The 15,663-nt window shown below is 35.9% G+C and overlaps 2 protein-coding genes across 2 annotated transcripts; one reads left to right on the plus strand and one right to left on the minus strand.

The window, feature by feature from the left end:
• Nucleotides 1-430: 430 nt before the first annotated feature.
• Nucleotides 431-8,483, minus strand: LOC131800979 (cyclin-G-associated kinase-like). Its single transcript, XM_059118890.1, has 9 exons — nt 8,104-8,483; nt 5,239-5,475; nt 4,904-5,160; nt 4,612-4,837; nt 3,887-4,554; nt 2,336-3,715; nt 1,724-2,272; nt 1,497-1,658; nt 431-1,431 (listed from the first exon to the last, which is right to left on the minus strand). Exons 1-9 carry the CDS (start codon nt 8,324-8,326, stop codon nt 1,324-1,326), a joined length of 3,810 nt encoding a protein of 1,269 aa, XP_058974873.1. The 5' UTR covers nt 8,327-8,483; the 3' UTR covers nt 431-1,323.
• A 1,860-nt stretch (nt 8,484-10,343) lies between these two features.
• On the plus strand, nt 10,344-12,163 carry LOC101888953 (O-glucosyltransferase rumi). Its single transcript, XM_005185814.4, has 2 exons — nt 10,344-10,728; nt 10,799-12,163. The coding sequence occupies exons 1-2, from the start codon at nt 10,551-10,553 to the stop codon at nt 11,920-11,922; spliced, it is 1,302 nt and encodes a 433-aa protein (XP_005185871.2). The 5' UTR covers nt 10,344-10,550; the 3' UTR covers nt 11,923-12,163.
• Nucleotides 12,164-15,663: the final 3,500 nt, after the last annotated feature.

Raw genomic sequence — 15,663 nt, forward strand, 5'->3', positions numbered from 1 at the left:
TAATTTCGCGTTTTATGAGCTTCATGGATATTTAAAATGTTGACCCTTTGTGAGAGAGCTACCAGAAGGAATCGACCTATATATTCCATCTTTGCACCAGACCTTGGGTTACTAAAACTATTGTGACGTGCGTAATTTGAAGACAATCGGGCGATTACATCGGTAGATCGACTCCAAGTGTCCTGAAACGGATTTGGTGCAAAGAGACCTGGGGTCTAAAATCGTTATTTCGATGAGACACGTTTTGGCCGTATCAAATGGCTGAGGTTATAAAAACATTTGAGGCTCCGGAAAAAACAGTATATTCTATAATGAATTCCGATCTAGTTCTTTTTCGTAATCGAATGAAATAATTTGGCCCCGGCATAAAAAACAAAACACTTGTAATATATTTTTAATATATTTATGTATATATTTAAATATTATATTTTTTTAATGTAATTTCATACGATTCAAATATATATTTTATAGCTAAATATATATGTATATAATAGTAATAATATTCTTAAAATATATACATTGACACAAAAATATCTAGAATTTATTCTTTATTTTGTATGCGTTTAGACCGTGTTTCTTTGCAGTTGTAGGGGGCAAAAAGGGATTTTAATAAGAGATAATGGGGAATTGAATCCTCCTTAACTTATTTACATTGTTAAGTAAATAAATATGGTACATTACTAGGATGTTGGAATGGATTTCTTTTGTTTGTTTTTTTTTTTAGAAAAAAAGAAGGAAAATTCTGAGCTTTTCACATTAAACTATGAGTTCTAATAATAAAAAATTTTCATACTAAAAATATTTTTTTTAGATAATTTCTTTGTGTTTTAACATTTAATACTTTGCTAAAATTCAATTTGCATTTTGAATTACGGTTTTTGTTTCTTTTTGTAAAGGAAAGGTAATAAAAAAAACCTAAAAAAGACAGTCCCATTTGGAAAATATTTTGCTATTAACTTAGTAGTTTTGTATAAATTAAGATATATTAGAGAAAAACATATGTATTTTTTTTTGTAGATAAATATTAAGTAAATAAAGTCTATAATTTGTTTCTATACAGTTTGCAAATTATTGGTAATTATGTTTGTTTTTGATTTTAGAATTAAGAGCTTAAAGCATTTAATAGCGCATTCCGTTTTCTTCGGTTTTCTTAACAATATGTTGTTAAAGACAATATTTCTACTTTGTAGTAGGGGAGATAGATAGCATTGCACTATCGTTTACACATTCAATAACGTATTTGTTTTTCTGCCATCGTCTTTCACAATATCTCAAGAAATTAATTAGTTTTGTTTTTATCTCTATTGTAGCAATATTTTGTATTTAATTGAACATATTCTGTTGAGTGGCATCATTTTCAAAGTCAGTCCAAGCATTATTCAGTTCCATGAAAATCAGTTTAGCAATCTCTTCGTTTTCAGTGCCATTATGCTATAAAGTAAATAGTATATCCATTAACGTTTTAAATCTATCGAAATATTTCTATATACAAATACCTTATCCGGATGTACTGCTAGACAGGCTTTGCGATAACCTTTTTTAACATCTGCCGGTGTTATTAGCTGGGACATTTCACACTTAGTCAATTTGGCATCTGCCCATAACACAGTATGCATGGAACATAGCAAAGCCCTTATGTTATTCTTTTTACCTTCCGTCTAAAAAAAAGAAAGTGACATATATTTAAAGATCTTTTGAAAATATTCAACTTTGATTTCCTTACCCATTCCATGATCATAACTTTTTTGGGATCCATATCTTTGATTAAATCTTCTTTACGCATTTCATTAATCGATCTTGGGCCCTGATTGGCTTTACTGGTAAACTTGTAGCCTTGTTCTCCAAGAATATCCGCAAAAATATCTGAACTCTTTGACTGTTGTGATGCTGAGGCTGTCGCAGGTTTCGGCTGTTCAAAATGTGAGCGACTATAGTCAGGACGTGTGTTTGTGTTAGAGGATGATGGATTTTGAACTCCGGTGGGCTGTGGTGAGGGAGTTCCAAATGCCGATGTGGGAGGAGGTTGCATGCCAAATGTTGAATTATTTGGAGACTTCATGTGATTGGGTGATGGCTGTGGAACTGTGTTAGAAGGCATACGAATGTTACTATTGGGTACATTGTTGTTATGGGTAGGACTTGAAAAATGTGTGGCAAAGGGACTGGTACCGACTGGCGTGTGTCCTGCCGATTTGCCACCCAGTGTCTGTGGCGTAAAGTTAATGTTTAAGCCCGAAGCTAGACTAGCAATGTCGGCAAATGGATCTTTGGCCTAAAAAAAAGAGAGAACCACAAAGATTAACACATTATTTTCTTATTCAACATTACCCTTTACCTGCTGTGTTTGTTGTTGTGGTGATGGTTCTTTGCTAGCTGTCTGTGTGGTAAAAGTAGGCATTGTACCAAATGGTACATTGGAAGCGGAACTACTTGTTGTTATTTTGGGACCACAAAACGGTGGTGGAGCTGTAGCAGTCTGAGGTGTTGGTGTTGGCGAAGCAAACGCATTGAAATCCAAATTAAATGTAGTCGAAGTTTCCGAATGAAGCGGCCCAAAAATATCATCCAAATCTGCCGCCGATTTAGGTTGAGAGTTATTAGCCAAAATATCGGGTATTGGTGCGGTGCCAATTCCCGATGAATCATCATCACCAAAAGCACCAAGCAGATCGAAACTAGCATCCGTTGAAGGCATAGCTGTAGCCTGGGGGTCGGTAAAGTTGTGATGCGATGTAGAAGGTTGATTCAGATTTAGCAAATCTATGGGAGGCGCTGGATCAGGTTGGGTAAAATTGGATTCATGGGAAATTTCTGTTATATCCGGCATTATTAACGGCGGAGTCATAGGCTTTTCTTTATTTGCAGGCTCAGCAGCAGCCCTTGTCGGTTGCACTGGCATCGTGCTCTTGCTTGTTGTTGGCTTCGTTACAAAATTATCAATCATTTCTTCGTATTCCAATTGGGAACTAAACAAATTAAAAGCATTACGACTGGGTTTTGCCAAAAGCCATGGCGGATTGCGGGCCGGTGGCGTTTCACTATCCATAACAGCCAGAGACAAAGATACGGCAAAATTCGATGCCACACACTCCGCATCAGTGGGCAAATCATCCAAATCTTGTGTTGCAAAATTAATCAATGTCTCTTGTTCGGGTATGAAACCAGTATGTAATTGAAATTGACATATCTTTATACCCTGTGGTCTAACCATACCCTTGCGGGCATGATATAGAACCACAACAAAATCACCACATACTGTCACATTGAGGGGCAAAGTGATTTTACCCGGACCCGCCATATACAAACGCATCTTTTCATAGTCCTGCATTGTGGAGAGCAAGAGACGTTCATTGTTGTATACTTCAACATAAATGCGACAACCATCACGGGTCTTAGTCATACGAGGTACTGGTTGACAACTTAGCGATATTAAATTAATATTTTTATAGTGAGGCAGCAGTGGAGTGGGTCGTAGTATATCACCCAAATAATAAAGATAACGAAATTCGGATGGCCTTAGATTGATGGGATGTCGCTTGACGGCAAATACCTGTACAGCATCTTCCGGCTCCAAGATGAGATCTGAATACATTAGCAAGGCGCAGACCAGTGTGGCTGCCGTACAGCCTCCTGAATCCCCAGTTTGTATTATAACAATTGACTTGGGATCAGCGGTAAGGAAACCATACATATCCTCGGCAACGGAGAAAAGTCCCTGCAATGTAGTAGTACATATTGTAAATATACATTGATATAAATTCAGGCTTCTAAAATAATATTTGAATATTTGTTTAAAACGAACAGCAGTTTAGGACAGTTTTTTCATTCAGTTTGTTTTAAGGACAAATAAATTGAAAGTGATTGAAGTCATGTGTCCATAAATTACCTGCAAATTAGGTGCACGCGCCTGGGAACAACCATATATACTGCCAGCCTCCACAGTGCGCACTGGTGGTGCTAAACGTGGGCAAGATCTAGGACCAAAATTATAAACACTAACTTTTTGCGGAGGAAATCGACTTTCAATTGATAGACGCACATCCTCTATGTTGTTGGTTTTATATGCCGACTCGAAACCCTCCGAAGGGCATGGCATGACCAAAACTCGTGATGTTATGTAGCTAATATCCAAATCAGAACGTGCGATTGTCTGTTGCATGGTTTGCATAACTTTGGAGGAGGTATCTTTGAGATTTTTTAAAAAACTACCAGCACCACCACGTAAAGAGGACAGTAAACTGCCATTGGTGGAGTTAACCGAAGAAGAGGAACTTTGTTGCGGTTGTTGTTGTTGTTGTTGCGAAGACATTTGTTGACCTGGTGGTACATTGGAAGGATCATCATAAAATATTGAACTGCCTGCTGAGGAACGTTGCTGCTGAGGCTGTGCCATTGGATTTGGGCTTAAATGCTCCGGTGTGGTGGTTACAATGGGTTTACCACGTAGATCCAAAGGACCTTTTAGGCTCCACTGCATTGTCTCCGATATGGCAGCCAAGCGATCTAATATTGTTGAAATACTAAAGCGTTGTGCAGGATCAACAGTTAAACAACCTGTAAAGATAAACATAAATTAAATTTTGTTAAAACTACTAATCGAACTCTCTTGACCTCTTAAGATATCATGAAAACATTGAAATCTGGAATCTGTTGGTATCGTGTAATTTCCATTAATTATGCGTAGTTTAGCCGAATCATCAAAGGGATGTTTTTGAAAACAAAGCACATATAAAATACAGCCCAAGGACCAGACATCAACTTTGGTGCCCACTTCATAGTTAGACCAGGTATCTAGCATTTCTGGGGCACGATACATGGGTGTCGTAACACTGCTGAGCTGGAAATATGCAATGATAAATAATAAATGGAAAAATAATTGTGCTTTGAAATTTAGAAAATTTACCTGATCTTCCAGAGTATTTCGTTGCTGGGCATTCCAATCCAAGGTGGGTGAGAAAATCTCACTTGTTGCTGAACCAAAATCGCACAGTTTTAGTTGCTTGTCATCACCCAACAAATAGTTTTCAATTTTTATGTCACGATGAACAATGGGCGGCGCTTGAGAATGCATATGAGCAACAGCTTTAACGGCCTGATAAAATATTCTTAAAACTACTGGAGGATCTAGGCTAGAGCCCATGCAATCAATTAGTGAACCGCCTGGAAAAACAAGAGAGTTAGAAATGATGACAAAATCCTAAAATATATTTCCATAATTGTATTTCATTTTGAATTTACCTTTACATAACTCCGTTAGGAGTAAATATTCAGCCCTCTGTTGGGGTCCAGTGGTTTTATCTATGAAACTGGCGGCAACAAATCCAACAATATTCGGATGTCCCGTCAAACGTTTGTGTGTGTTAATTTCATTGATGATAACTTGGCATGCTTTCTTATCGGCACCAATGAGTCGCTTGAGAGCGTATTCTTTGTCCGTCTGAATATCTTGGGCGACATAAACGAATGCAAAACCGCCTGAAAAGATAAAAGACGGGAGTGAATTGAACTTGTACCAATCGGAAAATAATAAAAATTGATAAACTATAAATAAACAATTGAAAAATATATTAAATTTGAGAGATTAAATGTTTATGAAATAATTGTAAAATTTCTTTTGTTGACTTTATCAAATGCTCTTCGATAGGCCAAGGTCTACCAAAACTGTTCTATTACACGGCTTATTCTGGTTAAATCTTCTACTGATATGTGTGGATATGGGGTGCATTGTCATTGAGATTCTGTTTGGGTCCAACGCTTTGGATAGAGTTTGCAACATCACCAATGGAAAACTTCTCATCGGCGGGAAGAGATCTAATATGACGTAGTACTCTTCGCTATCGCTCTCGGGTTGCCCGACGTTAAAAGTTATAATCCTTTTTCCCAGTTTTCGAGAGCGATTTACTTATATCGGTTCCAATGATAAAACACATCAGATGTTCTAGCCACTTTTTCTCTTATGCCCTTTGACCAACCGGTTGACTTCCACAGCCAATTTACTGATTCTGGGATCAGTAGGGTTGAAACGACGGAGATCATCACAACTCGTTTGCCAGTCCCGCTTCCTCTGTTGGGAAATTTGGTTTATTTGATGACGTCTCGGGAAATCAGTACTGCTACTCGGACATCAGAAGCGTTGGCCAGTTCTCTGAGGCGAGTGTTGGAGATCTCTCTGAATTCTGGCCATTGAAGTTTCTGGTTGTTAAGAAAAGTGCAGCCTTCCGAGGTTATGAAATCGGGCGATCTGCCTTTGGAGACGATTATTGGGATATGATCTAACCAAAAAGAAACATCATGTTTTTTTTTTTTTTATCAGACTGGGTAACACTATGATTAGTTCTGGCAAATTGTGACACTCTCCTCTTATTTGGATGGGGGCATCCACGTTTACCATGGAGAATGTAGAACAGTCAATCTACTCTGTCAGCCATGAACCTCCCTGGCCATTACCATCAATATCATCGTGGTTCGCAGTTATTAATCGGCGGGATATGCACCTTAAGCACCTCTATCTAGGCAGCGAGATCTACGTTACCAGATTGACCCGAAACAACAACATCCAATGTTCGGCCAACGATTACAATTTGAAAGAGGTACGAATTTGGGGAAATTTGATACAACCTACGCATTATGTGAGATTAATAATTTTTATGGAAATTTTTAACATTTGGCTTTTAAATAGACGCTGAGTCCAAAATCGTTATGTCTACACATTTAAGCCGTATGAGCCTCTGTAGTAGCAAAACGGATAATAGATTGCAGATGGACTATCGCAATAACTTGAAAACAGATATCAATTTACGTCCCTTAAAAAATAAGAAAGATTTACCAGCTGTAAATATAATTGGACTTCAATTGTCCGGGGGGCACCATTGTATGGGGGCTGTACGATATCGAACTCCTTGTGTAGAATTCCAGACAATTCCATGTGACTAAAATCATCAAAATACCGAAAATAGGGAGGTAAACTTATATGACTGATATACGATATCGAGGACCTATATAGTCAATTCTTTTTCAGGTGGTAAAGTAGTCGTAATGAACCCCTTGTGCAAAATTTCAGACAATTCCATTGAAAATGTGATTAAAATCATTAAAATACCGACTATCGGGTTTACTGTTGTATGGGGGCTATAGGATGTCGTGGACCGATATAGCCCATCTTCGAACTTGACCTGTCTGCAAACAAAAGACAGATCGATGCAAAATTTTGGCTTCCTTGACTCTAGCGTGATTACTGCATACCAATGGACATTCTTGGAATTTTACGCTGATCAAGAATATATATTGGATCTAAAATTATTATTTCGATGAGTTACAAACGGAAATGTTAATTGGTATTTATATTTCCAAACAAATGTATTCCCAATGATATAATAGCTCACACTATGTGTTACTGGAACATTATAAACAAAATAAAAATGGAATAATTCCAAAAAAATTAAACAAAATTGCTTTCTATTATTGTCTATTCCAGTGCATATGTTACCTTACGTCGTCTACCTATATTTCTATTTCTTATCTACAACAACTTAATCATCACCAAACGGCGTATGCTGTTATGGCAGGTCTAATTGTTTTCATTGCGTACCACAATGTCTCATATATGGTGGGGTCAAAACCAGCAGTAATAACAACAACATTCACTCAAGGTTAACTAACAACACTGCAGAGCTGAGATAGTTCGTTACGTTCGTTGTAAGTGTCATCTTGATTTGGTTGAGAACGATTTCGAATTGGAAAACGCCAAGACATTAGGCAACGTTTTTGCTGTAGTTGTTCGCCCTTTGTCATCATAATTCTTATCGGAAAACTGTATGGAAGAAGACGAAAACGCAAATTATGAAAACCTACTCCCATTGCAACAAATTGCACACAGTAGATAAACGCCCACTAAATAAACGAAACAAAGGCAGAAAAAAACAAACATGTATTGATTTTTTTCTTTTCCTTAACTTTTTTTCTGTGTTCCCTTTTCTTATTGCCAAGCTGTGAACGGAGGTCGAAGTTGAAAACGAGTGTGTGTGCGAGTGTGTAGATATGTGAGTTGGTGCAATTATTAATCACCATGAGCACCATTGTTCACCCAAAGAATAAAATACAAACCTTCAGCAATAACTCTTTTTACACGCAATTTTCGGCCATTGATTTCAACTATTTGACCACAAAAGTCATTTTCCTGCAACGACGACGATGAACTTCTGTACGTGTTGTTGACATTTACGGATGAGCCACCACTATTTGGCTGTGATGTGTTGTTGCTAGTATTCGTTGATGCGTTTGTTGGGTTATTAAAATAACCCATAGCAGATTTAAAAAATTCACTCATTCTTTCCTTTTTTTGTTATTTTTCACGGCTCACTGTTCTATTACACCAAAGCGTTAATTTATTATATTTTAATTCACGTCTCCACTGCTATCTTCCTTTTCTTCGATATAAAACAAAAAATCAAAATATGAACCCAATGAAAAGACTGACTTTGATGTCAAAAAATCAGTGTTGTTAATGTGATGAGTATTTGGATAACGGGTAATTTATAAGCATATGTGCGACCTATTTCAAATGAGCTGACATTGCTGTTTTTCGATGACAGCTGTTGGCTGGATTCTGGTTAGGTAAAAAATAGTTCTTTTTCATTCCATGCAAGGATATTGCACTTTTGCAACTTGTTAGTTCTAATTTGTTCATTTATACAAAATAGCAGCACAATGAAATTTTAAATAGAAAAGGAGCAAATTAAATATAATGAAGATTACAAAATCTCCGTTCCAGAATCTGCAAGAATCCATGATACAATTAAGACAAAGTAGACTAGCTTTGAAAAAATTGCAAGTATAGAGATCTACCTGTTTGGCTTGTAATGTCCGAAATGCAATCAAAAAATCAGTGAAAACCGCGAAAACTGAATGAAAGGTCAAATGTTCTTTACATCATGGTATCATGTCCTACAAAATGCAAGTCGGATTTTTTGTCCGAATGAGATGAAATTTTGCAAACAAAATTTGTTTGCCCAAGGAGGAACTCTATTGAAATTGGTGACAATCAGATCAGATCTAGATACCTGCCATATATATTCACCCAATTTCGGGGTATTTGTGCACCAAAAGGCCAATATAAGTCAAAATGACCTGAATTTTGGCACATCCAACCGAATTTAGTCTAGAAGCAAGTACATCAAATTTGGTGGAAGTCGGTCAGATATAGCAATATCTCCCATATATATGATAACTATGATACTTGGTACCAGATATCAGATACGGCTCAGAAATACCTCTGCCAAATTGTATCAAGATCGGATTGGATTTGGATATAGCTGCCATACATATCTTCAACAGATTTCGGGTTAATTGGTTCAGGTATAGCTATAGCTCCGATATATATGTTTCATCCGATTTGGTGTTTTAGTTCCCCACACTCGTAATATGCATTGGACAACAATGATATTTGGTAACAGATATCAGATACGGCTCAGAAATACCTCTGCCAAATTGTATCATTATCGGCTCAGATTTGAATATAGCTCCCATATACATATATCTTCAACCGATTTCGGGATTATTTTGCACCAAATGGCCAATATCAGTCCAAAATCCTGCATTTTGGCACATCCGACCGAATTCAGTCTAGAAGCAAATTTGGTGAAAATCGGTTCAGATATAGCAATAGCTCCGATATATATGTTCCATCCGGTTTAGTGTTTAAGTCCCTCACATTCCTAATATGCATCCGACAACAATGACATCGACTGCGACATATATTTTTTAATATAATCCTTCTCGAAGTATTATCATGCACTCTATAGCCATTTTATTTGGTATAAAAGGTTAAAATGTCTCCGTCAAATTTAGTGAAAATCGAACTGGAATGAATAAGGGGTAGTAAGTACATAAACAGCTTAAAATCTTCGCATGGCACATTTTGTGACATATCATAAAGGGATGCCAGGCTTTATTAATATTTATTCTTTTTTTCACAATATTCTTATATTGGGGAATACCCGCGAAACAAGAATGGAATTTCGGGGTTATTCCACAAGTTTGAATCTAAAATAGTACAATTTGTTACTCTTTTATGTCAAAAATTTGCATTTATTTTGCAAGCAAATTTGTTTTTATTTTTCAAAACAATAAATAATAAATTGTGCCATACTTTTTATTTAATTTTTTGCAGCAACTTTCTAATTTCTATATTTACAACTGCTGATGCATCTACTTGCATTATTCTATAATTTTTTGTATTTTTGCAATGCCGCAAATGAAATTCGTCGCCGTTAAATCATTCCGTTTTGTTGTCTGGGCGCAAATTTTGTAGCTAGTTCCGCGCTCTTTTAGTGAATGAGTTCAGTTTTCATTATATCTCATTCGTAAACAACAGAGGTCTCTCGGAGTTTTTGCTTTTTATGTTTATTTTTATCAAGTATTTCTTTTTGGCCTTTATATTCGTTTCGTTTGGGGCGACTTCATTTGTTCTGCAACAAAACCACAGAACAGAAGCTTCACTCAAACACAATAACAACCAACTCATCACACATTGGATGCAACTCTAAATTCCAATGAAGTTCCCAATTTTGTTTGTATTATTTTTAAAACTATTGCAATTATTAAACATTTCCGCAGAGACAATACAACAGGATGTCACTTCAAAAGGGATGTGTACGGAAGAGACAGCGAATGGATGTGAGGACAGCAGTAAAGCAGAGTCTACAACTAATAATCGAAATGACGATGCAGGTAATATTTACAAAAATATTTTATTAATTTTTCTATATTTGTTAATTAAAGTAAAACTTATAAATTATAGCTTCTCAACGCATTGTTTCGAAAATTGAAAAGACCTGGGCAAAATACAAATCTTGTTCCGCTGAACCGCAAGATCCCAAATGTGAGTGTCATCAAAAGGTGTGGCAAAAAGATCTGGAAGTATTCCAAAAGCAGGGCATAACGAAACAAAATATAAAAGATGCCACCAAATTTGGCACACTTTACAAAATTTTCAATCAAAAATTGTATCGAACGGCGGATTGTTTTTTCCCGGCTCGCTGTGAGGGCATAGAGTATTTTCTGTTGAAAATTGCTCCCTCGTTGCCAAATATGGATTTTGTGGTGAATACGAGAGATTATCCACAGGTCAGTGGAAGATTTGCTAGGGACGTGTTGCCCGTATTTTCCTTTTCGAAGACCAGCGATTATCGTGACATCATGTATCCAGCATGGACGTTCTGGGCTGGTGGACCCGCCATTAAACTATTTCCAACCGGCATAGGAAGATGGGATATTCAACGAGAGAAGATCAATAAAGCTGGTCTAGAATTTCCCTGGGAAAAGAAAATTGCCAAAGGTTTCTTTCGGGGTTCGAGAACCTCACACGAAAGGGATTCGTTGGTACTGCTTTCACGTTCGAACCCCAATTGGGTTGATGCTGCCTATACCAAAAATCAAGCCTGGAAATCGCCCAAAGACACCTTGGGTGAAGAGCCAGCACAAGAAGTCTCATTTGAATATCATTGTCAGTTTAAATATCTTTTTAATTTTCGTGGCGTCGCCGCCTCATTTCGCTTCAAACATTTATTCTTATGTCGTTCCTTGGTCTTTCATGTTGGCAATGAATGGCTGGAATTCTTTTATCCGGCTTTAAAACCCTGGAAACATTATGTGCCACTGGACAAGAATCCCAGCCAAAGTGAAATTAAAGAAATCATGGAGTTCTTTCGTCGAAATGATGATTTGGCCAAGAACATTGCAGAGGCTGGTTATGAGTTTATATGGCATCATTTGCGAATGGAAGATATTGAATGTTATTGGAAACATTTGATGACGAATTACTCCAAACTATTGAAATATGAAGTAGTCGAGGATAAAAGTCTGATTGAAATCAAAGACAAAAAATCGAATAATCAGAAAAGAAGGCGCTCGGATGAGTTTTAATCAAGTTTATTGGATTGGAAGAATGCGGCAATCTCTTTAAATGTATTCTTTACATTCCATATTTATTATATACCTACACAATATATTTTTTGTATTAAAGTTTTGCTGCAAAATATGCAAACAAACTGACTGGCGTTTTGGCCTAACTCAGGATTAAGGTCTATATTCAAATATTAAATATTTAGAAGGGTTACATGTGTTTTTAGGCAATAAATGTATTTATAATATATCTCTAAAAAAATTGTCCTGTTTTTATGCTAAAACTACAAATTATTTTTCCCGCAGAAATTAATAGAAGTAGTTCCACGTTATTAAAGGCTTTCTCAGGCTCCTTTGTATGATTTCAAAGAGAGTACTTAGATATAGCAAGTTGTAAAGAATAGACGACTTGTTTCGCAAGTCATGACAGATAAAAGTATTGGAAATTGTGACCCTTTGTGGGTTAGGTACCAGAAGGGGTTCGCAGATATATATCATCTTCACAACAGATCCTGTATTAGCAAAAATATTTGGATGAGTGACATTTGAAGAGATTTGGATGGTTATTTCGCTTTCTTTAAACGTTTTGTTTTCAAAATCCTGAACCCTTTGTGGAAGAGGCACCAGAAGAAATGGTCCGATTTCTACCATCTTTATAATAGATCTTGTGTTGGTGGAAATATTGAGATGTACCAAGTCTGAATGGAATCGGATATTTATTTCGCGCTTTATGAACTTCATAGATATTAAAAATTGTTGCCCTTTGTGTGAGAGGTACCAAAAAGGAGTGGACCAATCTCTACCATCTTCGTACCAGACATTAGATTAATAAAAATATTGTGATGCACGTAATTTGAAGAGAACCGGATGCTTACTTCGGATTTTATAGCCGTTGTTTTTATTCAAAACTTTGACCCTTTATGGGGGAGGTACCAGAAGGAGTAGTCCCATCTCTAACATCATTATAACAGATATTGTGTTGATGGAAATATTTAGATGTGTCAAGTCTGAATGCCATCGGATGTTAATTTTGTGTTTTATGAGCTTCATGGATACTCAAAATTTTGACCCTTTATGGGGGAGGTACTTGATGAAGTGGACCGATATATTCCATCTTCACATCAGATTCTGGGTTAACAAAAGTGTTGTGATATGTGTAATTTGAAGACAATCGGACTATTACGTCACATTTTATAAGAGTTAAAATTATTCATTTTCATTAATTTTGGCCCCTTGTGGAGGAGGTATTTGATGGGGTGAAGTCACTGATTCAAATATTAGGATTTACAAAGTTGGAGCAAAATACCTTCTCTTTCTGTGCAATAAATTATTTTCTTTAAAAATGTTGACATTTTGTGGGGGAGGTACTAGAAAGAGTGGACCGATATTGCTGATCTCCGAACTCGATATAACTTTGAAAATAATATTACGATATACCAAGTTTGGATGAAATATGGTACTCCCCTCGAGAGTTATGGTGCGCATCAGCCAGACAGGCAGACGGACGGACAGCGCTAGATCGACTCCAAATGTACTGAAACGGATTTGGTCCAAAGATACCAAGGTTCTAAAACCGTTATTTCGTTTGGCTTTGAAATATGACTGTGGGCATAATAAAATTGATTAATAAAAACATAATCTGAGAGCATTTAGTTTATTGTGTAAATCATAATAGCCTTACATTTTTTAAACTTATCCCTTTGATAAAATCTCTTTGTCAAAAGGAATATTGTAAACATATGATTGCACATTAAAATCATTCTAAAATCAAAAATTATCTAACAAGCGATTTAAGGACTTGCACAGGAAGGAATAAACTTAAAGGAGTTTGTGTAAGATTATAAGAGGCTCGATAACCATCTGTATTGCCTTTGTACTGGATGTGCAATACTATTTCTTTGCCACTGCTCCATTGTGGCCATCGTTGAGTCTGGTGGCCTTTTATCACTAAATTTTTATCATCGTCCAGTGAAATTGTTTCCTCTCTACTAGAACCATCTACAAAACGCTAGAGAATAGAAAATAAAATAAAAAATTAAAATATTCACATGATTGTGTCAGAGGTATATTTACTTAAGTTTCCCTAAAGAGGCAGATTCTGACATAGACATAAAGGTTATTGCCATCAATGTACAGACAAAGAATATCTGAAAAAAAAAAAATATTACGATCAAATTATTCAAACAAATTTATTTTGCATATTTTGTATGTGTTGGGATGCCGTCTTTATTTTGTTGTTGCAAAATAGTCAGTTATTGTTTATGGGAGCGGTTGTAGGATTTGGAAGAAATGTTAATTTTCTTTATTACGGCTGAGCTGGTTTTTATTGTCGAAGTTGTTTTTTCAATAACTACTAAATATTCCTCCGACAAAAAAAAAAGAAAAACAAATGAACTGACTTGTCTTTTGGTAAGCATTGCCATTTTTCTCCACCACACAATATATAACCATTGTTTTTATTAGCACAACATCAATGAAAATGAGCCTGACTATTTTGCAACAATTTTATTTTATTTTAAAACTTAATACCTTTAGAATCATCGCTATGATGTCTTCTCTTGTAAATGTGCGACTAGTTAGTTGTTCATAAATATCTTCACTATTTATATTAAAACATTGTTTATATTCTGGCAAAAACTTGTTTTGTTTTTATACCCTCTACCATAGTATGGAGGGTATATTAAGTTTCTCATTCCGTTTGTAACACCTCGAAATATACATTTTAGACCCCACAAAGTATATATATTTTTGATCAGCAATTCTATGTCGATTTATCAGTGTCCATCCGTCTGTGGAAATCACTCTAGCTTCCGAATGAAATGAAGTAGATTGATAAAATTTTACTCAAATGTGTATTATGTCTGCAGGACTTTTGGTATTGAAAATGGGCCATGTGGGTCCACGTCTTCGTATAGCCCCCATATAACGGTACCTCCCGATATTAGGTATTTTGATGACTTTAGCGTCATTATTTACCGGAATTGTTTCAAATTTCGCATTAGAAGTTCGTAATGGATACTACAGCCTATGAAAGAAAATTGTATGTGCAGGTTCACGTCTTCGTATAGCCCCCATATAACGGTACCCCCCGATATTAGGTATTTTGATGATTTTAACGACAGTTCATAATGAATACTACATCCTATGCCAGAAAATTGTCTCTGCAGGATTATGACAAATCCCTGTGCAGGATTATGATCATAATATACGGCTACATTCGGCATTTTTAAGATTTTAACAGATTTTTTACGGATTTTATTTTTTGAAAATTGTTAAATTTGTACCAAATGGTCCGGCCGAACTTACAGATTTTTTTACTTGCTATTAGTACAACATCAATGGAATTGAGCCTGACTTTTTCGCAACAACAAAACTTATAATTTTTTACATAATTAACTTTGTTTTATTTTAAAACTTAACACCTTCATAATCATTGCTATGCTATCTTCTCCTACAAATGCGCGACTAGTTAGTTGGTCATAAAATCTTCACTAATTACATTTAAACATTTTATTATATTCTGGCAAAAACTAGTTTTGGAGATCACCTAAACATCCAAAGGCGCACCCATTCACACATTTCTAAGTGCTTGTGGTTCCCAGCAAAATATTTAAATTTTTAAAAAAAAAAAGATTGAAATTCACTTGGGAAAACCCTTTTTTTGCCGTTAATGGATAAAACAATGATATCCTTTAATTCCATATATGTTTTCTGTTTTTCCCTATATATGAATTTGTAAAAAAAATGTAAAATAAACTAATT

Source organism: Musca domestica, unplaced genomic scaffold (genome assembly GCF_030504385.1).
Source record: "Musca domestica strain aabys unplaced genomic scaffold, Musca_domestica.polishedcontigs.V.1.1 135, whole genome shotgun sequence".
NCBI lineage: Eukaryota > Metazoa > Arthropoda > Insecta > Diptera > Muscidae > Musca > Musca domestica.

Bases quoted from the DNA above. Each gene is read 5' to 3' on its own strand.
- LOC101888953 (XM_005185814.4), top strand. From the start codon at position 10,551: ATGAAGTTCCCAATTTTGTTTGTATTATTTTTAAAACTATTGCAATTA. The intron at 10,729-10,798 runs GTAATATTTACA...TATAAATTATAG, and splicing joins TAATCGAAATGACGATGCAG to CTTCTCAACGCATTGTTTCG.
- LOC131800979 (XM_059118890.1), bottom strand. From the start codon at position 8,326: ATGAGTGAATTTTTTAAATCTGCTATGGGTTATTTTAATAACCCAACA. The intron at 4,555-4,611 runs GTCAAGAGAGTT...TTATCTTTACAG, and splicing joins TTTTCATGATATCTTAAGAG to GTTGTTTAACTGTTGATCCT. The intron at 1,432-1,496 runs GTATTTGTATAT...TTTACTTTATAG, and splicing joins TAGCAGTACATCCGGATAAG to CATAATGGCACTGAAAACGA.